At 36.2% G+C, this 24,457-nt stretch overlaps 3 protein-coding genes across 3 annotated transcripts; 1 reads left to right on the top strand and 2 right to left on the bottom strand.

The window, feature by feature from the left end:
- The first annotated feature begins 4,658 nt into the window (after window positions 1-4,658).
- Window positions 4,659-6,020, top strand: LOC103701146 (glutathione transferase GST 23-like). Its single transcript, XM_008783119.5, has 2 exons — window positions 4,659-5,094; window positions 5,290-6,020. Exons 1-2 carry the CDS (start codon window positions 4,774-4,776, stop codon window positions 5,662-5,664), a joined length of 696 nt encoding a protein of 231 aa, XP_008781341.2. The 5' UTR covers window positions 4,659-4,773; the 3' UTR covers window positions 5,665-6,020.
- Window positions 6,021-9,339: 3,319 nt separating this feature from the next.
- LOC103701147 (Tetratricopeptide repeat (TPR)-like superfamily protein) lies at window positions 9,340-13,563 on the bottom strand. The gene has a single exon (XM_088702594.2). The coding sequence runs from the start codon at window positions 12,080-12,082 to the stop codon at window positions 9,692-9,694; it is 2,391 nt and encodes a 796-aa protein (XP_088558720.1). The 5' UTR covers window positions 12,083-13,563; the 3' UTR covers window positions 9,340-9,691.
- Window positions 13,564-13,716: 153 nt separating this feature from the next.
- Window positions 13,717-23,488, bottom strand: LOC103701046 (chromosome-associated kinesin). Its single transcript, XM_008782984.5, has 8 exons — window positions 23,181-23,488; window positions 19,729-19,795; window positions 19,477-19,554; window positions 18,914-18,966; window positions 14,516-14,652; window positions 14,316-14,380; window positions 14,106-14,164; window positions 13,717-14,015 (listed from the first exon to the last, which is right to left on the bottom strand). Exons 1-8 carry the CDS (start codon window positions 23,376-23,378, stop codon window positions 13,926-13,928), a joined length of 747 nt encoding a protein of 248 aa, XP_008781206.3. The 5' UTR covers window positions 23,379-23,488; the 3' UTR covers window positions 13,717-13,925.
- Between the last annotated feature and the right edge of the window lie 969 nt (window positions 23,489-24,457).

Here is a 24,457-nt window from a genome sequence, read left to right as displayed (position 1 = left end):
GATTTTTTAATGTTTTTAATTTTTGATTATTATTTTAAGGTTTATAGCATGTATTATGGTATTATGATTGATAATGTGGCCTTTATGAATAATATTATGACATTTTATTTTGTGTATTAAGTACTATCCACGTAGGGAAGAAGAAAGGAAGGAAAAAGAAAGGAAAGAAGAAAAAAATGAAGGAGGGGAGAAGAAAAGGAAGGAAATAAGAAGAAAAGGAAAGAAAAAAAGAAAGGGAAGGAAAAGAAAAGAAGGGAGGAGAGAAATAAAGAAAGGAAGAATGTGAAGAAAGAAAAAAAGAAAAGAAAGAAGTAAATGAAGGAAGAAGAAAAAAGAATCAAGGAAATAAAGAAAAAGGAAAAGAAAGAAAAAGGAAAAAGAGAAACAAAAAAAAGTAAGGGGCCCGAACCACTTCAAATCTAGTGGAGTTGGATAATTCAACCTAGTTTGAATCCTTTACCTAGCCGAATCTCTGAACCAACCTAGTACTAGTTAGTTGGCGTTGGTACACTTTGAACAAGATGATTTGAGTCGGTGCTTTGCTTTGCTTTTAGGAGCAATCAAAACTCTCCGGGACCCAAACAACCTAAAAGATGTAATAAGCACAAGATATAATGTATTAATTGAATTGCAAGAGTCAAAAATAAGTATTAGGATACTTGTAACATCAATTGTGGATTGTGGCTTAACAAAAACAAAAAAAAAATCAAAACTTGTAACTGGAACTGCAAACAAAATTGACCGCAATTTCAACTATGAAGAATCTTGTAATTTAGAAAACTTTTGGGAAGGAATCTCCTCAATTCTCCAAGCATTCCACTTCTCGTTCTCCATAGTACCCTTGTAGTTAAAATAATAGTATTATTAGTATCATACTATTATTACCAAATTAATATCATAACAGTAATATAAATACTAAAATATAATGCTATTATTATATTATATTATATTATATTATTACAGTAAAAGCAATAATATCATATTATTATAATAGTATTAGTATTATATTATAATATTATTGTTATACTAGTATTTGAAATTAGAAATCAAACTAAGAGTATAAAGCAAACTAGAGTTTGAAAAGGACTTAGATTCTTGGCATGCATAATCAAGAAAAGTAGCAATAATATAAGAACTAAGACTCTAAACCTAAGCAGAAAAGCTTTGCTTTGTTACCAAATATAAGGCAAGTAACATCTCTTATAGGATTTCTTATCTCACACAAGATCAAAGTAATACAACAGAAGACAATTTTGAAGCAAAATTAAAAGCAGAAAATTAAAACTAGAAGCAAACATTAAACTAATACCTAGAAGCTAAAAAAATAAATAAAGTAAGGCTAAGAGACTAAGAACTAGGCCTAAGTTAAGGATAACTCAAATCTACATCTATCATATATGATTGGAACGCTTCGAAACCTAATGCAAGCATGTCCTTGGGAATTCCTAATACATGCATCCTGAACTTGAGAGCTGCTTCTTCTTCCCCTAAATCTGTTCATATTCTTCCAATGTGTGAGACTTTGACTGCTGACCGTTTGTACTAGACTATTTTTCATGCAAAGCCAACCAAACGCACCTGGATAGGATCTCCGGTATTGCAATCTTGTAATTTTATTCTCTTTTTAATTGTGCATGATTCGCTGGCTTAAGCTCTATCATGCTTCCCGTTCATATCGCATGCTGAATTTTATCTCTACTATTTTAATAAGAGAATTCTTTGTGATGGAACTATCATTTATAGAATTTCAATGCAACCAAAGAAAGAACAAATATAAATATAAAAAAAATTTAGCATTCTAATCTACAAAGTATTCTGGAATCCTAACCATGGATTATGGAAGTTTTGAAGTCCTACTAAAAAATGCCCTAGAAATATTATTGGTTTTTATTTTTATAAGTCCTTCGATCATTGATTTTTTTTCGGAAAGCATTTGGAAATAGGCACCTTTTGAAACACTTGGACCTCTCTCTATATATAACGTTTGTAAATATAAATATATATATAAAAAAATCTATCCACATGCAAGCACAAGCACATACTGAAACTAATTATGGATAATATTAGATGATTGTTATCATGCCAGTTTCGGTCTACTTAGGTTGATCTAACCGATCAATTTATAGAACAAGAATAAGACCACGATATAAATAACACAACAAAGATTAATGATGGAGTGCAGTAATACCCAACAAACACTAGTGTAAGGGTCGTGGCAGCTAGGGTCAGCATTACTTTTGCCGAGATCAATGCAGGTTGCAAGAGAGAGACTCTATGGGGTCGCCCGTCATTTAGAGAGAGTGAGAGGAGGTCAAGTTTGTCGATCTGCTTGATTTTTAGTAGTACTAGATTTTGTCCGACTCCCTCGAGTTTGCCACGAACCAGCTGGAAAGTATGGCGCACACAGTGGCAGCTTTCATCCTAAATTCCCAGTACATGGGGGACTGGTTTGGTACCCCCCCCATCACAATTATTCGAGGCAAATGCGTCAGACTCTTACTGTTACTCAAAATTGAGCATGCATGCTGCATCCAATATCGTGTCCAATGGCATGTCATTGTTGTCATCCCATATTGGCATTCTGTGACATGTCTCAATCTAACTGCATTCATGTCCTGTTTGGCAAGGCCTGGCACCCTGGCTCTTCTTGTGCGGCCACACTCCAGGCTTTGTGTGCCAATTCACACATCAAATATGCGAAGGCAACTGCTTTGAACCCATTCGACATGGCTTGAAGATACAATCTTGCAATCTTGCACAATCGAACTCGGCATTTAGAGTTGAGGGTGGATTATTGTCTAAGGCAACATATAGTTTAAAGCCATGTGTCGAAGAAGGATATCCAGTTTACAGGAGCGGCTCAATGTATTTGAGAGCCTAAGGCGAACTCAAAGGTCCAGCATAAATGCATTTGGGAGCCTCAATGCATAAATAAGGAAAGCAAAAATAAAATTTTTTAGGTAAAAAATATGTTCCAATATAAATGCATTTGAGGATTTCAATGCATTTATAGCTATAAAGATACGTAGCATTTGAGGCCCTCAATGCATTTGAACGTCTATCTTGGAACTCGCTATAATAAATGCATTTGGAGGTTTAGCTCATCAAACTCGAACCAAATGTAAATAAAGTAATTAGCTTTATCTTAATATTTAGGTTTTAAATTATTTTCAAGCTAACCATGAAAAAGACCCACAATGCAGCAAAGCTAGAAAACATCTATGAACATTTCAAAATATAATTCCATAAATTTATAATTTTAAAAAATAGTTGTTTAGATGGCTCTACTAGTTACATTTAATATGATGACTTTGTCAAATTGTTATATATTTACGGTGTTTTTGGCAACACGGTCGAAGGCTTAGATAGTTTGATGGTTTAACAAATCATGAATAATAAATTATCATGCAAAACAATTTGATTACTAATTTACATGAATTTCAGGCTTGAACATAGATATAATTAATTGTGATCAAGCTCGGCTCAGTCACACCACTATTCGAAGGGATACGAGTCTTCTCGTTGATCTTACAGCACGGCTTTCTCTTGCTGTTATGGAAACTTTGGCTTTCTGTTTCCATCAAGGAAAAGAGAATGATAGGGAAGCTTTACATCAACAGGTGTCTCATATGGAGTCGTGTGCTCTAGAATCCAATTGCCAATTACCCTTTTTCATCACCATGGACGTGATTGATGGGCCAGAGTACCCTCTACCGATCTCAATCCGCCCCCAGCTTGGACACTTATCTTTTATTTCCACCTCTTTCACGAGGTAGGAAGCTTTTTCGCCCGCCTTCAAAGACGATAGAATAACTTTGCATTCAGTAATCGCAAATCCAAAGAATTTTTGGCCAACCTCCTGATAAGCACTTAAATCTCTCTCTTACTTTAAGTGATGTTAAATCTCAGTTTCCCCCCTCTCATCTGAAGCCCAATGAGTGCAGTTTTCGTGTTAGAATCGTGGACAAACTCCTCTATAAAATTTTGGAGCTTGTGGCCATTATGGATCCTAATGTTTTTATTTAAAAATTCCATTCGGATGTAAAAAGGGTACAACAGCTTGGTCTTCTAAGATGAAAGAGGCTGGTATAGCAGAAAAGTGTTGGCCTGAAAATTTTTGTAAAATCGTTTGAAACTTTCAGGAAATCAATACTCCTGCTTGTTAGCTTGAATAAGGTTCTTTTCTCTACTAATTCTTCTTACGAGCATCAATATTTTCTGTCCTAATTATCAGGCACTTGATTTGGAACTATTTAATTTTTTTTTAGCATCTATTCCTCTCCTCCCTTGATAATATAACTCATCTCTGCTCCTTATCTTTGTTGCAAATACGATTAATCTTCAATAAAAGCCAGGGCTCTATTTGCCTCCCTTTACCACAAAAAAAAAAAAAAAAGAATCATGGACAAGAATTACAGAGATGAGAATTTGGATCCGTTTTTTCGTTGTTGAAGTCAAATTTCGTCATGAATGCCAGCGTCAACCAATCTAGACCAGTGGGGAAGCGTCGCCGTCTTCCAAAAGTTAAAAGAATCAGTGGGCCATGTAATGTGCAATGGATTCATGGTAGATATCTTTCCTATGGTGCTTATCAATATCAATAGTGATGCAGTCCTTAAATTACAGTATCCGAGCAAAGATCCGCAGATGTCGGCGTGTTCACATTCGGTGAACACTGATTTGGATGGAAGGTCCATGGGATTTCAAACATCATCTCGAGAGTGCATATAAGCACTAGCCCTCTAGAGGCACGATACCGCATTGCTCGGCACCATGGCGAGCGGCGGCGGCGAGGTGAAGCTCTTCGGAATGTGGGCAAGTCCTGCAGTTCGTCGAGTCGAGTGGGCTTTGAAGATGAAGGGGATCGAGTACGAGTACATAGAAGAAGATCTCTCGAACAAGAGCGCATCTCTTCTCGCGTACAATCCGATCAATAAGCAAGTCCCCGTGCTCCTCCACAACGGCAAGCCGATCGCCGAATCCCTTGTTATCATTGAATATATTGATGAGGTCTGGAAGCATAACCCCATCTTACCTGAGGATCCTTATGAACGAACCAAGGCACGCTTTTGGAGCACATATAGTGAGGGCAAGGTAACCGACGCCAAGGACCAATTTGTTTGCTTGCTCTTTTTTTTTTTCACTATATAGCTTATTTCTTTTAGGTGTAGCATGACAGAAGGTTTCTTACACTTATTAAAACAGCTCCATAGTGGCCTTCGAGCACCTTCATGTTGCTTAAGATTGTCTCCATGAGATTTCGAAAATTCTTTCTTGTTTCTTTTGCAGTGTCGAGATGCAGTAGGGAAAGTGTACTTTACGGAAGGAGAGGAGAAAGAGAATGCTATCAAATATTTGGAGGAAACTGTGAGAGTACTGGATGAAGAGCTGAAGGGAAAGAAGTTCTTTGGAGGAGAAAACCTTGGATTCTCGGACTTGGTTTTGGGCTGGATGGCTTTCTGGTTACCGGTGGCAGAGGAGGTTGCCTTCTTTGAGGTGTTGGATTCTAAGAAGTTTCCGTGGTTTGCTTCATGGACTGATAATTTTCTCGAAGTTCCTGTGATCAAAGAGAACCTTCCACCCCGCGACAAGACGGTGGAGTTCTTCGAGAACTATCGCCGGCAACGGTTAGGTGCATCAAAATGCATCAAAACCCATGCATGAGGGTGTCAAGATGCATCTTCCCTCGCTGACGCCGTGGTGCCAAACTCATGGCCTTCGGTCGGCTGGTTATCATTGTGGAATTTGGCTACTTCTATAAGGAGAACCTCCGGAGTGTGATGCATTTTAGGCTGTGCATGCGTACTAAGAGGTGAATAAGACTGTAAATTGAGTTGCTTCTTATGCTGTCCACCACTATGAAGAGGTTTTTTGGACTCCATTCTACCGTTCCTTTTCCATTGAGTTGTCTTCTTTTTTTTTGACTCTGTTGGCTATACTTACGCGAGATTAGTATGAGCAGCTGGTGTACCTTAAAAAAAAGAAAAAAAAGAAGAAGAAGGAGGAGGAGAAGAAGAAGAAGAGAGAGAGATTAATGGTTAGGACCATGGACCTTTTTTTTTTTTGACTGGGTGGCGGGGAAATTAGCTTTTACTTTGTGGCTTAAATATTGGGCAATAATCTTACCCAGAAAATAAAGATATAGGGCCTATGTTCATAGGCTCCTCCATTGTCAGGATTTGGCATGTACTCACCCCATTTGGACCAGCTCATATACCAAGTTTGAACTGGTTGTGGCATCCGAAATGAGATATGAACTCCATTCGAATAAGATATAGATTACAAGAATCCACCTTATCTTTAATTGAGATGTCCAGTCCAACTCAAAGTAAGATCCGTTCCATGCCCAACCTACCCTACCGAGTGATTGGATCTTGTTTCGGTGTGCCTCAGGCCGTTTAGCAATGTCATTTGCAACCATAATTCACTTAAATACAAGCACATTCCTCCAATGAAGACTACCTAAAAATTTGTAGCATCTGAAATGCTTGAATCAGAATTTAGGACGAGCAATCATCCACTTTTCTAATGCCACATGAGTGATTGTGGTAAAATTTTTGGACATTGGCATTAAATGACCTAGATTTGTATCCTACCTACACGGAGATAGGGGATTACCTCCTCTCTCTCTCTCTCTCTCTCTCTCTCTCTCTCTCGCTCGCTCGCTCGCTCGCTCTCTCTCTCTCTCTCTTCTTTTCTTAAGATAAAGGAGATGGGGAAGAGATAATGCCGTCGGTAAATTGATTGAATCAGCATTTCATTCACCCTAGATAACACAATCATAGGGAAGATACAAGATGAACCACAAATTCTAAGTTATCATCCCATGTATCTTCAAAATACAGCATATAACTATGGACCATAAGATGTAAATTGTAAGCATTCACATATACAACTGAGACATCCAACAGAAAAATTCTTTCCTATATAAAATGAAGCATGCCCAAATTTATATATTTTGATTATTCTTGCAGCCAAAAGTGATATATTCTAGTGATCCACAAGAGGCAGAATCAAACGCTTGGTATATCATGTTCGGCATATCATGCATGGTGCAGAGGAACAATGCATGCGGTATGCTGATTCATGGGAGTCACATGAGAGTCCACTGTTAGCTGGGTTGATAGCCTCTGGCTCGTAGCTCAACTGTTCTCATATGATGCATGCCAATATATACGGATGACCAACATGGCATTTTCTACTGGGTCAACGGTTGTTACAGTTAGTTCTTTTATGATGCATGCCAATATGCATATGACCTACGATGTCCGGTCGTGGTCTCTCTGCATATGGTCGCCCGGAAGGCATCTGCACCAAAGAACCATCATCTGTTTGTCAACTCCGTAAGGGCCCATCAAAAGTACATTAGCTTTATATCAGTGTTGATGTTGATTAATTATGAAACAATACCTTGAATGGTTGTGGCACTACCTGTAACAACCCAAGACTTCACCCAAAATAGCTAGCCGAAAGGTATTATTTGAATTTTTTGATCCCATATAAATATCCAAGATCTATCCAGCAAATAACCAATGTGAGATTAAACGCACGCTCGCACGGATCCTCATATTACGAATCAGTCACTGATGCACCACCACCATATGGTTGTTTCTCTTCATAGTGAAGGAGGTGCCTGCTGCCTTCAAATCCCTGCAGGAGTTCAAAGCATGCAATATGGCATAGGTTAGCCTGCAATTTGGTTCAAAAGGATTTTCATGGTTGTATCTTAACTAGCATAAACAAATAAATCAGAAAAAAAAGGTTGAATTCTGAGAGTACAAACTCTTTGAAGAAATGAAAACGGGGAAAAACAAAGCTTAACATCGGTCGAGCTCTTTTGTTTTCCTTTAAGAAACTTCTTTTACTACTCAAAACTGGGAATTCATGTGGTTTGCAATGTTAAACATTCCATCATCTGGCCCTCCACAAATGAACCAATGTAGGCAGAGAATGTACGGGCATTGAGATTTGAGATAAGACATGGCCTTTGATAATTTTGGAAAAAGCAATGCTGTTATCGCATCTCGAAGAGTAAGGAACAGCAAAGACCTAGCACTGAGCTAAATGATGAAAAGACAAACCACTTGAATATCCCATTTTTTTGGTAACAGAAGAAGCATAAAAAAAATAAGCGCAAGAGGAAATATGTGCATCATGAAAACAGGTGCCCAACATGCATCAACGATGAAAAAGTGACCTTCAGAGTGTCCAATGATATATGATGCCAATGAGAGAGGACAAAAGTCATGCACCAACAGTTCAACTTTTTTAAATTGCAGAATGAAAAGCATCAAAGAGGAAGCAAGTACCCAAGTCAAGCAAAGAGATGAAAATTTTAAGATCTTGAAGCACAGTGAAACTCGAAGAGGAAGAAGTTTTGGAGTAACTTCACAATGTTCCAAAGGTGTAAAGCCAGATGAAGTAGTCACAGGCGCACACCCTACAGGTAGGACACTAACCTAGGGTCCATGCATAAAACTGCTATGTGCCAGGAAAGAAGAGCATGAAAATCCAACAATAGAATCCAATAGATGAAGGAAAGAATACTTTCGGAAATTAAAGATGTGTGCATGTTACAATGTATTTATGAAAATCTTCTCAACTACACTAAGTCACTAATGCCTTTGATAAACATCAGGTGGATCATATGACAAGGGTTTACCAAAAGAAGCAGGCAATATGGTGTGCAGCATATTCATCAATAAGAACAGGTACAAAAGAAAGATAGGATAGCTGCAATAATATGAAGATGAGTGAATAAGAAATGGTCAAGTTGTCGCATTTAAAGGATGACCTGTGCTCCAAAGTTTCATTGCTAATGAGGCCGCCAGTGATAGTGTAATAACCAAAGTGACTAAAGAACTGAAATCGGAAATTGTGAAAGATAAGGCAAGTAAGCAAGCAATCTGGGTGGTAGACAGAATCAGGAACCTCCAGAGTAACAATAAGATGAAGAATACCTGAACAAGTTGTCAAAAGTGCGGAATAATTATTAACAGAATTTTGAGTAAAATTCAAATGCTCCAGAAAAGCTCTTAAATAGTGACATCGACATATAGCTAGTTGGCAGTCAAGTTTGGTGAAATAAAATGGAAACTGAACAAGATGAGGTTGACAAAGGCTAAATAAAGTTTGATGATCAGATAAACTAGCATTGAGTATCAAACCTGTTTCCAGGCTGTCTTTGTTATCTCCTGCTCCCATTTCCTGTACCTCTCCGAATTTTGAACAAATAAAAGAACCACTATTTCAATCTCACACCTGCTCCTACTCCCATTCCACCTCATGGATGATGGATAACTAATACTTGCATGCAATTGATGAAGAGATGCCACCTAATTGTAAAATGAATATCTGCAGATTTGCAGATTTTCTTTTTCATTGGTATGAATTTATAGTCATATTTGGTATTCTCTTTCTTGTAACAAATTATGTAAACACAAAAAAGAAAAGAAAAAATCAAAATGTTCTCCAACTCTTTGATTAACATCTTGGTAGCAGCCTGTCCAATAACTCCATGTGTGGATAGCCTTTCTGGTTTTCAGGACCTTTTGTGATTTGGATAACAACCAATCAAGTGAGTCTCCACCAAGTAAATCAAGAACCTATCTGTCCCATTATTACTTTCTATTTCTATTTCTATTTCTACATCTGAAAAAAATCAGTTTTAAGTATGGGAAAAAAGGATTTGTCACCAGTAATCACCACAACTGCAAATTCCATCCTTGAATAAATGAAATCTATTAGCATCTCTGACCAATAATTCTCTCTGGACAATTTTTGATATGTATTTAGTTGCTGTGTGGCAATCTACACACACCCGAAGGTTCTTCATTATCTGCAATGGTGTTCCAGGCTTTGTATTTAACAACCCAAAAGCTATAGCAAGCCTCTCACTGTGTGCGCACAGCATGTATCTCTTATCATCGTCTTCCACATCCTGCAGAACAAAGTTCCTATCAGGAATATATCCTTCCTTAGCCATCAAACCAGCAAATCTTTCTAGCAACTGATAAACCTCTTTAGACTGTTCCACCAATTGATCCCCAGTCCCGAATACATACACCTTATTTCTGATTTCTATCCAGCTAAATCCTGGATCTTTTTTCATTTTTTTATCTTTCATGGATTTCCTTATATTACCAACAATATCCCATTTCCCTATAGATGCATATACATTTGACACAAGGACATGATAACCAGTGTTTTCTGAATCCAAGGCCATAATTTTTTCAGCAACACGCTCAGCCATCTTGGTTTCACCAGAGAATCTACAGGCACTGAGTAAAGCTCCCCATATACTTACATCAGGTTTCAATGGCATTTCATCAATGAACTTTTCGGCCTCGATTAATTTTCCAGAACGTCCAAGCAGATCAACCATGCAAGCATAGTGTTCCATTTTGGGCATGATATTATAGTCTTTCTCCATCCTCTTAAAATGCATCTTACCTTCTTCAACTAAACCAGCATGACTACATGCATACATGACAGCAATAAATGCAACATGGTCTGGTCTTATACCCATTTCTTCCATCCTCCGAAATGCTTTCAAGGCTTTCTTGCCTTGACCATACATACCATAGGCACATACCAAAGAGGTCCACGACACAACGTCCTTGGTATTCATATGCTCAAAGATACGGACTGCATAATCTAAACTGCCACATTTGGAGTACATTTCAATTAGAGCATTCCCAACTGGAACATCAATGTGTAAACCAAGTTTGAAAATGCAAGCGTGAATCTCTTTCCCTTGTCGTTTTGCCGCCACAAAGGAGCATGCAGGCAAGATACCCAATATTGTAGCCAGGTCCAGCTTTGGCCCCTTGACCTTCATTTGGCTCAATAGTTTGAACGCTAAATTGCAATTTCCATTCTGGACAGACCCCGATATAATAGTATTCCAACTTACTGCATCAGGGGTTTCCATGCTCTCGAACACTTTCAATGCATCTTCTAAGCTATCACATTTTGAGTACATGTCAAGAACTGCATTGCTGACAAACAGATTTGATCTCAGTCCTCTTTTTATTGCATCACAGTGAAGTCCCTTTCCCTGGCATGAATCAAGTAACTTGGTGCACATTGATACAAGTGTTACAGTTGTAACAGAGTCAGGTCTTACTTTTGATTCTTTCATAGACCTAAAAAGATCTGTCCCTTCACCAAAATATCCCCTGCTAACATAACCACTAATCAGTGAATTCCACGAAACAGTGTCTCTATAATCCATCTGATCAAACACTTTCCGTGACATGAACAAATTTCCACACTTTGAATACATAGCTACAAGAGCATTCAGTGCCGCAGTATCACATTCATACCCATTCCTTATAGTGTAACCATGAACTGAACCACCAAGTTTTAAGACCCCAATGTCATGACAAACATGGAGGATAATTGTGACCGTAACGAGATCCAGATTTGATCCAATCACCATCTCTCGGAACAGCTCTAGAGCCATGTCAAAATCACCAGACTGGTAATAGCCATCAATCATGGTATTCCAAGAAACAGAGTCCCTCCCCATAATCATATCAAAAGTTTTTCGAGCATCAGTAATATTCACAAACTTGCAGTACATAGCAATAAGACCATTGTTGACTAATCTATCCTTCTCGATCCCAATCTTGTAAACAAGCCCATGGATCATTCTACCGGATTTTAAATCACCAAGACATCCATAGGCTGGCAAAACACTCTCCACTGTAAAGCAATCCGGAACCAAACCGGCAATTCTCAATTCACTATAAACCTCCACAGATTTCTCCCATTCCCCATTGGCACTATACCCAGAAATCAAACTATTCCACGAAACAATATCTCTCTGGTGCATTCTGTCAAAAACCTTCCGAGCCTCTTCTAAAGAACCAAGCCTCGCATACACATTAATCAAAGAATTCCCGACGTACAAATCAGAACCAAATCCCACTTCCAAAGCATGTTCATGGATTCTCCGGCCCAGCTTGAGATCACCTAAGCCAGCACAAGCACCAAGAACAGAAGGGAAGGTGAAGGAATCAGGGGCCAATTTCATCCTTTGGAGCTCATTATAGTAATCCAGAGCTTCGGAGAACATGCCATTCTGAGTGTGAGATCGAATCAAAGAATTCCAGAGGAAGATGTTGTTCTTGGAGTAGGGAGTCGAGAGGAAGACGGACCGAGAGGCGGCGGGGTTCCTGAGCTCCGAATACTTGGCGATGAGCTTGCCGGAGAAGAAGGGGGAGCGGACGAGGCCGGAGGTGATTAGTAGAGAGTGGATGCGGTGGAGCTCGCGAGGAGTTCTGAGATGCGATAGAGCTCTGGTTACGGACAAGCGCAAGGTTGTAGAGATCGGGACCGAGAGAGTGAAATATCCGAGGGTCTGTGGGAGGAGAGGGGAGCTTCGGCTCCATTGCAGGCGGGAGAGGCGCGCTTTTGATCGCAAGCGTAGGAAATCCAGGTTTCGGGGTTGGAGGCTTCGAGCCAGCGCATGGAAAGGTGTTGGAGGTATGGTGCTCTCATGCTGCGAATTATACCTGCTCTAATAAAACCTGACGGCCCGCCCGAGCGCAGTTCACTTTGGACGGGTCTGGGCCTGATTTTTCAGCCCATCAGGTCCAACCGGGCCTAAAAAATTGAGGCCATCTCTTAAACGGGCCGAGATCAGTTTACTTCGACGCTGCCCAAGCCCAGTTAAATTAAATTAAGAATATATTTATATATTATATAATATACCTTGGATCCTTAATTATTATTTTTTTTTTTTGGTATTATGGTAACTCACATCAACCTGGCGTGAGTTCTACCATCAGAGTCAAAAGAAAAAAAAGTACATAAGGGTGGAGGAGTGGAGTTAGTCCCTGTCCATATACCCTCTCCCGAGTGGTGAGCAGCAAAAGAGGCGACCCAGTCTGCTGCCGAGTTCGCCTCCCGATACACATGGGCCACCTGGAATGATCTGCAGCCAACCACCAAACTCTGGATATCCCTGAATAGGGGGTGACTATCGCCCCATCGCCTGGCGTCGCGAATCTACTCAACTTATTTCTCAATAACTAGCACCATATGATCTTAAGGGTGGCAAAACTTAACCTAGAATCACTAAAGCAGCTCCAAAAAATCCAGGTTCGGTTGGCATGTTAACTACCCAACAAAGTTCAGGTAACCTAACCCTAACCTAACCAAGCCAAAACATGGAGCAGAGTGTGCAAACCTAGTATGCTCAAAAGTACGCCCTGAAGTGCAACGAAGACTAATTCATCATTGCCTGGAAACAATTAAGGTAGCAAAGTTCAATTTCCCTAGCCACCAAGATCAAATCTTAGATGTAAACTAGGTTTTGTTAACTTGCATAGGATGAAGTTTTTTATGTCATCATGCCATTTACCACCTAATATTATCTTTTTTTTATAAATAGAAATTATTTTATTACTTCAAATTTAATTGTTGTTAATATTAGCATTTTTAATAAATAGAAATTATTTTATTACTTCAAATTTAATTATTGCATCTTCAATACATAATTGGTTCAACTAAACCAAATGGAGGGCTTGGTTCAGGTAGGCTGTTCTCCAACACAATCAAATCCAGTCAGGTTTGGGTCGAGCACATTTTAACTCAAATCTAACAGAATATGAACCATGCCTGACTCAACCGAATTGCCAAGAAGCAAATAGTTTGATGTTTTGTTTCCATCCTGATCAGTTCCATGTTTTCAGTAAGAAGAAGAAATCTCACAAGATTTTTTTTTTTCAAAAAACAGAGAGCAGAATGGTGTCATAGAACTTTTCAGCAACAATATTGTGCAGATAAAACTGCAATTGTTGCAGCAACAGATACAAGCATCCAACACTTCTGAACAAGGATTTTTTTTTCCTTTTATCGCTAAGGAGGCATGACTTCAGAAAACCTCCATAGAAAGAGCACAAGGCATTATTTCATCAAACACGAATCCCAAGTTCTGATATTTTCATGATTCTTTTGTTGAGTTCACGCCTCTGGGTTTTCAAATCTGATGCCATGGAAGCCACCTGCACCACATAAAAGTCAAAATGAATCACCTACTTTAGACACATATAACTGCAAGAAGAAATGGTTGTCGAGAGAGGTATTAGACTTGCCTCTGCTCGAAGCTGCAGAGCAGTTCTGCCAGGAAGTGCTCTAAGTCCATCCATCAAATCTAGATTGCAAGTATCAATTGAAGACGGCAAATCAACAATTTGACAATTATGGAAACCAGATATTGAAAGAAAAGACTTGATTGATTATACGTTGCAAGTGGCAATATATGGGATTAACATAATCATCTGAAAGATAAAAAGAACAGATACCTGCTGCTTCAGATTCTATCTTATAAATGGAATTGGCAAGCCTCTGAATTTCACGTCCAGCAGCTCTGCAACTCATATTAAAACAATCATCAACTATAAAAGGAAGCCTACTAAAAGAATATATTGGCTATAGTATACTAAAGAAACAAAAGCTAGTCAAACACTCAAACTAGAAGTAGAGCAAGTTATATAACAATGACCTGATTTTGGTGTGTCCACGCTGCAAGTCCTGTTCACCCCAACTTGCTTTTAGAAGCATATTCTTGCTATCTTTCTTCAGTTTATCAACAGATTGACTGAGCTCTTTCAAGCATAATTCAGCCTTAGCAGATCGGTCCTAATGAAAAGTAAATAAGCAATACAAAAGCACTTAAAGATATGCAGCAAAAATTAATATCTGATGCAGGTCACTTTTAGACAAAGTCCATCCAATAAGTTGGAAGTTAACAAGACCTGGTAACATGCACATTACAGGGTAGGAAGCAAAAATAGAAGAAAAATAAGATGCAGAAGAAAAGAGGATCAAGAAACATGTGGAATCACCGAATAAATAAACCGATAAACTATTCAGTATTTTTCCAAAATTTAGTGCATAAGCTTAACCTATGATATATGTTAAAGAGTCATGTAGAGAGAGTTTACATGAAGAAAAATTTTAATATACAAACATTCTGAGCCATCCAACATAAAAGAAAGTATCTCAACATTAAGGAAGCTAAACCAATCTTCTAGACTTATACTACTTCTGGAGCAACGTAACCAAGAGCAAACAAGTGAAATAATCAGACAAGCTTAATTTTTTTCATCATAACATTTAGCATAGGTATGGCCTCTTTTCCCAACATCTGAACTCCGATTTACATTTTCCAGGTTCATAAAAAAGCCTAACCTCAGTTCTATAGCGTTAGTCTTCAGGTCAGATTTTTTATGAGTTTCAACTGATGAGGCAACTTTCACCTCTTGACCAGTATCTGCTTTTACATTGTAATGCCTCTGCTGCAAACGCTCTTTGACCATAAGCATTGCTAGGAGGTGCTATGGTCCAGAACTCCAGATATCAAAATAGATATATAGACATGCATGATTTTAAAAGAATTTCCTAAAGATATCCACATCAAATAAATGTTAATTTGATTTCATCACATACAAATTAAATCAAGGGCTCTGTTCAGGCTTTGTTCACATTATTTAAAATGTTTGCATCAGACTTAGGATGATGATATACCTGAAAAGGATGAAAGTCATTCCCTGGAATAAGAAGGCCTTGAATGGAAAATAGAATGACAAAATAGAATATTGACAAGCAGCAAAGATAAATGTCAGAATTCTAGAATGAGAGAATTAATCCTGGTTCCCAAGTGAACTTCAATAATTAAATTCGATTTGGTGACTCACAAGTCACAATGGTAAACTACACACAATATTATCATCCTCTCAGAAGTCAAAATGTCAACCAACACATAGGAAATGCCGTTGTGCATGCCCAGTACTTACTTGTTCATAGCAATAACCTACATAAGATATTCCATGATAATTTGAAGCATTGCACACTAGTCACTAGCCTCATTTGAAAATCGTCATCAACATAGTAAACAAAAGCAATTTGAGCATCTAAAGTGGTTATCAAAAGACAAGTAACATGCACATAGTATGCAGCTATCATAATAGTAAACTAAATAAGGCAGGACCACCTAGGATGGCCTCCATATGGGTAGGGAATTTGCTTTAGATTTAAGATCAAAGATTTAGCTTATCGTCCATTCGTCCAGAAATAGGACAGAAAGGAGAAGTTTTGGTTATTATAACCAAATGGGAAACCAAATAAATCTGCTGTAGTGTTTACATAATGGGGAAAAGATGCTAGGAAAGATATTCTAACCTCTAAGGGTTTTAGGGTTTAACTAATTGGTTTAACATTGACCTCAGTTGAAATTCAGGTCACAATGTGTCAAATATGAGATTAAACAAAACTAAGGGAAGCAGAATAATAAGTTCCCAGAGCAATATAGCAATTGTATTATAGTAGAAAGAGAGAGATCACAGGTTGAGTGAATGATACATATAAAGAAGGAGATCAGAATTAAAGAGGAGGAGCCAACCTGGAATGAACATTTTCTTATTCTTGAAAGAAAAAAAAAACACAAATTTTGCATTTGGAGTTTGGATCCCTAAACAGTTCTCTTATAAAGCCAGTGTATCACCTATCCTTCCTACTTTTGAGACTTAGGCCCTGTTTGGGGGAGCTGTTGGCAGTAGAGCTGTTAGAAGTAGAGCTGTTGGAAGTAGAGCTGTCTGAAGTAGAGCTGTTATAAAAAGCTGTTTGCTGTTTGGTAACTACATTCGTAAAGTGCTGTGGTACTTTATTTTGTGTTTGGTAAACAAACTGAGAAAGTACTTTTGTATGACAAAATTACCATAAAGGACATTGCATAGTATTATACAACAGAACATAATAAAATATAACATAAATTAATACATAAATATACGATATAGTATAATATTATTGTAATATAAAATAATATTATGTTAATATAGCATAATAGTAATATAATTATTAGAGTAAATTAATATTTGGTAATATAACATAATATTAAATTATTTAACATAACATATTAATGTATTATGATATAATGTAATATATATTATATTTATAGTATAATACAATAATAAAAGTATAAAATATTATAATTATTAGTATAAATTAATTTCTCATAATATAACATAATATTAAATTATTTAAAATAACATATTAATGTATTATAATGTAATGTAATATAATACAATATTTATAGTATAATACAATAATAAAGGTATAAAATATTATAATTATTATTATAAATTAATTTTTCATAATATAACATAATATTAAATTATTTAAAATAACATATTAATGTATTATAATGTAATGTAATATAATATAATATTTATAGTATAATACAATAATAAAGGTATAAAATATTATAATTATTAGTATAAATTAATTTTTCATAATATAACATAATATTAAATTATTTAACATAACATATTAATGTATTATGATATAATATAATATGATATTATATTTATAGTATAATACAAAAATAAAGGTATAAAATATTATAATTATTAGTATAAATTAATTTTTCATAATATAACATAATATTAAATTATTTAACATAACATATTAATGTATTATGATATAATATAATATGATATTATATTTATAGTATAATACAAAAATAGAGGTATAAAATATTATAATTATTAGTATAAAATAATTTCCTATAATAATTTTTCATAATTTCTCATAAAATAATTTTCCGCGGTCCAGGGGCTCTTATTTGCGGTCCACGCTTGAGGAGGACCTCAGCGTGGGCCGCAAGGTTGATGATAAAAAAAAACAATAGATTGATTTTGGAAGGTATAGAAAAGAATTAAAAGTTTTTTCTTCTAAAATGTGGTTCAAGAGATGCATACAAAAATTGAAAAGAAAAAAACCTTTTCTTACGAAAGGGAGTCTGACGGCTAGGGTTCTTGGCTCTAGCAGATTTTTAGGTTTATAAAGGGATAAACTATGTAATTATGTTATTTTAATATGTGCATTTTTGTCAAAAATACAGCTTTCCGAAAAAGCTGAAACAGCTTTCTCCCAAAAGCTCCAAATTGGAGCTTCCTCCCAAAAGCTATTTTCAGCTTCCCGCAAAAGCTGAAACAGCTTTTTGAAAAATTTACCAAACACAGTTTTTCATCTAAAAGTACTTTTCGAGGGCCAGAAAGTGCTTTCTGGCCCTCCAAAAGCTCCCCCAAATAGGGCCTTAGACTACTACAGTTCAGGACTCCATCAAAAAATAATATTTTATTTGAAAACTGAAAAACTTAAAAGCTAACTAAGTGACATAAACGAGGAATTTACCAATAAGGAAAATAAGGAAATTTAGTCAGAAGTCACTGCTTGTGGTTATGTAGGATGCACAATGTCAGAGTAAATTTCCTTAATAGACAAACAATTTCTAAAATATGGTCAATTGATTAAACATGAAAGTGACTCGAAATAGTGTACAACTATTGACATCTCAACTGCCAAACTGCTTCCAATCATAGCTCTATGGCTTAGATATGAACCTAAAGAATGTTTTTGCATCATTAAGAACATAAAAACAATTGTATTCAGAATTTTGCAATTTAGAAATACTATAGTTACAATACCATCATTTTAAGGTCACATATTTATTGTTAAATATTATTACTTTTTAATATATCTCCTCATTCATTTTTTTATTCCAATCAAAAGCAACTAAAAATTGTCATGATAGTAACAGAGATAATCCACAACTTAAACCTTGCATACTACCACCCTACAACTAAGCATAGATTATAAATTGAAATACTCACCTTTTGGTTGAAGACTTAAAGCTAAATGGCCGACTGCTGGTATGATAGTAATCCAAGATATTTTACAATAGATAAAGCATTTTGACATGATAATCAACCAACACAATGATTCAAAAAATTAAAGCGTTAAAGATCAGAATGATATAACAATAAGATAAAAAAAACATATCTATATAGAAGAAACCAAGCACGAAATTTACATGAAAGTCTTTCAGCGATAAAGTTACCTGCTCGCTCAAAAGACGCCCAATAGTGTTACGAACCAAAAACCTTCTAGGGCCTGCAGATACAAATTCCCTTAAAGTTTATTAAAGAATGCATATATGTACATACACACAGACATATACATTACATAGGGAGAGAAGGGGGGAGAGAGAGAATCCTACAAAGAGAATTTGAGCCAGAACTCTTTTGTGAATTACATGATCTGCTATCAAAATTGGTCTAGTACTGTCAATCATGATTAACAACATTTAGAATGCCTAAAACCACAAACTCAAATGTTTTAAAGATTTCTTCACATGCATACAATGGTCACAGATTAATAGGCAAAATAGAATAACTAAATTTTACATGAGGCTCAGAAGTATACAGACCAGCTAAACAGTATAATATCTAGTACACAGGGTAGGACTCTAATGCATTTATGTGTGTCTTCACACAAGTCTGCGTGGAAACAACAAAGGGGAAAATGTGGTATTAATGCTTGAATTATCATAGCCTAATGGTGAATTTCATGACTCAATGGAAAGTAAACAATTTATGATTTTGGATGCGGTGTAACATGTACCTTGCATGAGGACGAAACCTGCAGCAACAACAACTCCAAATGTCTCAGTTGGGTGATCTCGTGCAATCATCAACTGATCTAAAGAACAGCAATAGTCACAAATATATAATTTTTTTTTGTTAGAAGCATGCCTCATATTGAAGCCATCCATGTGCTACACGCAGAAATGGACAGTAGAATATTTTTTTAACAAAGTGATTAGATGAATACTAAAGAGATACTCTGCATTTAGCTTAGATGAAAAGAGCCAACCTTTAACTTTTTTGACAAAGGCATCTTCATAATCTTTATACCATGCCTGCACACTTGGCATGTAATCCTGGAAATGTTAAGAACACCATCAGCAAAAAAATTGCATGAAAAATTATTGAAGTCTTTATTATGTGGCAAATAGTACGATGATGCAACATAGAGAAAAATATAAGAACATGTAAGATTTCTATGTTTCTAAAGAGAGTTGATAATGAGGGAAATCAATATGATTGGAAAATCAATTGGATATAAGACTCATTTAATTTATGGATACTGTCAAGACAGAAGAGGTTTCTAGGTATCATGTAATCATTACTAGTAAGGTTATCTCCAAGTTGATGGTGATAGAGAAAGAATAATCATGAGGATGAATAAAGAGTGGAAGTTGTCTCTAAAATCTAAGTTTATTTCCTAAGAAAATACTTCTTGTTGAGGGTTCAAACTCCGATCCCGGGACCCATCCTGGTCAGAGACACAATCAAGACAGTCCCAACCTGGCACTTGAGATGAAATGATGTCCTGGTAGAACATGAGGACACCCCTTTTTTTGTTCTTTTTATTGTTTAAAAATTTTTAGGAGTTGTTTGTCAAAATTTAGGGTTTAGGAGAGGTTTTTTGAGATGATGTTTGGTTTATGCTGCCAGTGTCAGCACAAGTGAATTGAAAAAACTTTTAAAAGTAACAATATTTTTAAATAATGCGACACTTATCAATCATATCATGAACAAAAATGTCATGAATTTAAATAAAATAACAAGAAATCTCTAAACAACTATTAAAAACAAGAAAGAGGAGGAAAAAATTAAAGAAAAAATATTGAAAATTGCCTTCCTAGTGGATTATTGGAAGTCAACCCATCCTAAGTGCCAGGAAGAATCTTGGATTGGAGAGACATAGGATCACACCCCCATCTAAGGACCTAGTCTCTCTAGTCCAATTTGGGATGGCCATGACCAATTGGGTTTGATTGGGTCTTCAAACCTTACTTCTCGTGCATTGGATTTGTCTGCAAGTTGCCATCTTTAATTTCATTATAAAAAGAAACAATCTAGATATAAATTGGTCACCGAGATGTGCATTGAATTTTCACTCCCACCGATCCGATTTTGTCAATTGTAATCAATGTTTTGAAACATTATAATGCTCCAACTAAATGTTCTTCTTTATGTTATAATTACAAGATATCTATTACATATTTGTTATGACACGACCATGTGATGTCTATAAAGTCTAATGCTTGATCATGTCACTGAAAATTTTCATTTAAATTTAACATAGTAGTTAGAGAATGAGTGTTCGATGCACAATGAAAAGATCAATCAACATTGTCACTTTGATGTCATTGTCCATTTTCTCTACTATTATAATGACAGAAGGTTTGTAGCCGGACTTGAGTTTGTAACTGGACTCCTTCCATAGCCAGACTATACGAATACACATTTTAACAGCTACCGATCTTTCCCTTAGGCAGTGTATTTGAGGAACCACAAAAGACAATTAATTAATATGGGGAACATTATTAGGAGAATTAGGGAAACCAAGAGCCAGCTCGCTCTCCAATCGTAATCAATAAATTTTAACCATCGATGCCTTCCCCAAACCTATGTCCCTTTTTTTATCACTCTTTTCTTTTTAACTTTTATTTATCTTGAAGAGTCAATGTAAAAGCGAAGCAAGAAGCTTAAATCCAATCACATGCATAGCACGTGCCAAACACTAGTTCATTATAATGGCAAGTAAAGATCACTCTCACTCAGTAAGGAAATATAATTCTATGATAAGTATTTTACTATTTTTAGCCAAAAAAATGTTCCACTATAACATTGCAGAAACTGACATCAATTTTGAGCCATGACCATGATATAGCTATACCATCATTAGCAAACCTATGACCAAATCTACAAGCATTGGCCATACTAGACAACCAAAACATGCTAATATTAATGAAAATTTTTTGAAATTCCAAAACCATATTGGTTAATGTGCATTTGCCAATATAAAGCAATTACATCTCCGCCCAAACATTTTAGTTAGAGCCAAAACTCAAAATCATGACTCGTGATTGAAATACAGAGATGATGCTTTATTGCTTATCAAAATCCAAACCTTGGCTTCTTCCATGTCCGTCTAAACTCATTCAAAGCCTAAAGGAACCTCAGAGATTGCTCCATGACTGCATAAGGGCAGATGTTTTAAGAAGTCGTAGATTACCAACTAGCCATGCAAGTTTCATCACAGGATCTTTCTTGCCCAAAGTTTCCCTAGAAAGATATTACCATCGTAGAGGGATAATTCTAGGTTGAAAGCAAGTCATAGAACATAATCAAACTTTAGGAGACGCTATCCTGATGTATATACTATATAGTTGAGAAGTGACAAGGCTAGCTAGTAAAATCCCTAGTATGGAGCTCCTAGGATTTTTTTTTTTTTTTTAAATCCACTCTTCTATATGTTCTCACCAAATATAATTCTTAATTGGAGGTGTCAATAAGCTGATCGAGACAATTCTAAGCTTGGATTTTGGGTTAACAAACCAAGCCTAGTCAGCAATTTGTGCTTGATTATCAATTAAGCTCAATTGAAGCTAAGGTGTCTTTCCAGCATGGTTAAATTATATATCAAATTATAAATTTCATAGTGCAAATTGTTCTTGGATCTACAAGTCAACACTTAGCTCTACATATAAAAGATCAAATTATATTGTTTTTCTTTGTCAAATCAGATGATGAACCTTGTAAACTAGGTAAGCACAAATAAAGGCTTAATTGTCAACTAGGCCAGTGCTATAAGTGTCGCAGAGCCAATTTTTTTTTAAGAAAAATAACAGAGCCAATATAAAGTTCAAACTCTTGAAGAGTAAAGTCTAATCCAATAGTTCTATGTTTCTTAGACATATTAGCGCCCTGGTTCTAATCTGACAAGAAAATATTATTCTCTTGCATCTGCCATATACATATCAATTTTCCTAAAGTATCGGCCTCCATTTCCTTTTTTCCAAGAAATAAGTTCACTTTACAACACCTAATTATACCTTCTCTTTTATTGTTCTTCATCGACAAAATACAGAAGCGATGACAAGCGGCTGAGTAAACAATCAAACGGTATCAAACCCAAATCAATTAAAATAGAACAGATCACAACCTCTTCTAATTTAAAGAAAGTGTCTTCTTTTCTGCATAAAACTTCAAGTGCAATGTATAAAACTCTAGACATTTCTCCCCAACCAATTGATGCCACCACTTGTTTTCACATCTCTACACTACTCAATGTGCCTTAATCCTTTCTTTACCAATCAAGAAAAACTTCAAAAAAAGGGTACCCAGATATCGCAAATAATCAAAGAATGAATGGACCAAAACCGAAATCAAACACAAGTATAGCGGACAACGAACAAATTTCAAATCAATGGTATAAAAGGAATGAATTTTGGGGGTGGGCTTGGGTCAAGAAACCTGCAATCTTTGGAGGGACCAAGAGGAATTCTCCTGCGGAGATGGAGCGAATCGGAGAGCGGAGCCGTTGGGACCAGAGGCCAAGGTGTTCTCCTCCGATGACGAATGGACAGTCCGTAGGTCGTGGATGCCTTCTGGGTTGGCCGCCGCCGACAGCGCCGGCGGCAGAGGGCGAGGAGCGGACGCGTCCGCCCTCATCGCTGGGATGTTCTTGACGGCGGCCGAAACCAGGCCCTGCGGAAGAACAGAGTTCCGGGATCACCGAATTACCAAAGAAAAATAACATAAGAAGCGGCCCCTGTCAAATCTAAGAAGCAAAGGAGGGTCTTCTTGCCCTACCGGGCAAGTTGGGTCACCACTTGCGAGCCTCCTGGCTGACAATTCTATCTTCGTTGGGTTAGGTTTAGCGTAGATCCACCTCGCCTAAGTATTTAATTATAATTTTTTTATTAAGTAATTTTTTTTATAATTCTTCTAAATATTAAATTTTGCATGAATATCCTTTTCAAATTAATATTTAAATGTATATCAACATAAAATACTTATTTTACTATTCTATCTTTTTTTATTTTTATTTATTCATACTATCTAGTAACGTTAAAATTAACGGTTTCAAATTTAAAATGACTAAAATATCTTTAATTGGTAGATATGCAAATAGATCACGATTCCGATAACAGAAAAGAAGATGGGGCAATAGTGTAATTTTAATTTTTTTAAATTAATATACATTTGATTTTTCTTAACACCGTTAGAATAATCATTATATTAGGGGTATGCGTACAATATTAGAGTTTTACGAGGGTATATATACAAATATCAATTTTGAAAGGATATTCATGCAAAATCCGATATTTAGAAGGATATCCATGCAAAAAAAACCCAAAAGTAAAACATGATTTGATATCGTTATATTTTTCAAACAATATTATTATAAAAGAGTGGAATAAAAAAAAGAATTAATGTCCAAACTAGTTTAATACCGAGGCTTAATTGAATGTTCTTATATATGTAAATTAGAAAATTAGAATATGCTTTAGGCGCCCATCTGCATTAATTAATGATAAAATAATAAAGGTGTGGCACTTGCACGGTTGAAGTGCTTTTTCCACTCATGCAGAAGTTATTTTTCTTGAAGCCTTTTGACAAGATTACATAAAACAATCCAACTATAGTGATGATCAAAATTTTGGTATCTCCGATTATTGACAAATGTTGCTGCTTGATCTAAATCAACTCCTATCTACATTATGTCACGGCTATGGCATTGAGCAAGT

Source organism: Phoenix dactylifera, chromosome 8 (genome assembly GCF_051530095.1).
Source record: "Phoenix dactylifera cultivar Ajwa chromosome 8, Ajwa_hap1_PhDact_Kaust_v1.1, whole genome shotgun sequence".
Classification (NCBI taxonomy): Eukaryota; Viridiplantae; Streptophyta; class Magnoliopsida; order Arecales; family Arecaceae; genus Phoenix; species Phoenix dactylifera.
Note: the sequence above shows the minus strand (reverse complement) of the source record. Positions and strands in the feature narration are given on the sequence as shown.

What these genes read in the sequence shown, in the direction of transcription:
- LOC103701046 (XM_008782984.5), bottom strand. Translation starts at nt 23,378, where the DNA reads ATGAGGGCGGACGCGTCCGCTCCTCGCCCTCTGCCGCCGGCGCTGTCG. An exon ending in CGTGGACACACCAAAATCAG is followed by an intron (nt 14,381 to 14,515) that starts GTCATTGTTATA and finishes TATGAGTTGCAG; the next exon opens with AGCTGCTGGACGTGAAATTC. An exon ending in CTCTGCAGCTTCGAGCAGAG is followed by an intron (nt 14,016 to 14,105) that starts GCAAGTCTAATA and finishes TATGTGGTGCAG; the next exon opens with GTGGCTTCCATGGCATCAGA.
- LOC103701146 (XM_008783119.5), top strand. Translation starts at nt 4,774, where the DNA reads ATGGCGAGCGGCGGCGGCGAGGTGAAGCTCTTCGGAATGTGGGCAAGT. An exon ending in GCACATATAGTGAGGGCAAG is followed by an intron (nt 5,095 to 5,289) that starts GTAACCGACGCC and finishes TTTCTTTTGCAG; the next exon opens with TGTCGAGATGCAGTAGGGAA.
- LOC103701147 (XM_088702594.2), bottom strand. Translation starts at nt 12,082, where the DNA reads ATGTTCTCCGAAGCTCTGGATTACTATAATGAGCTCCAAAGGATGAAA.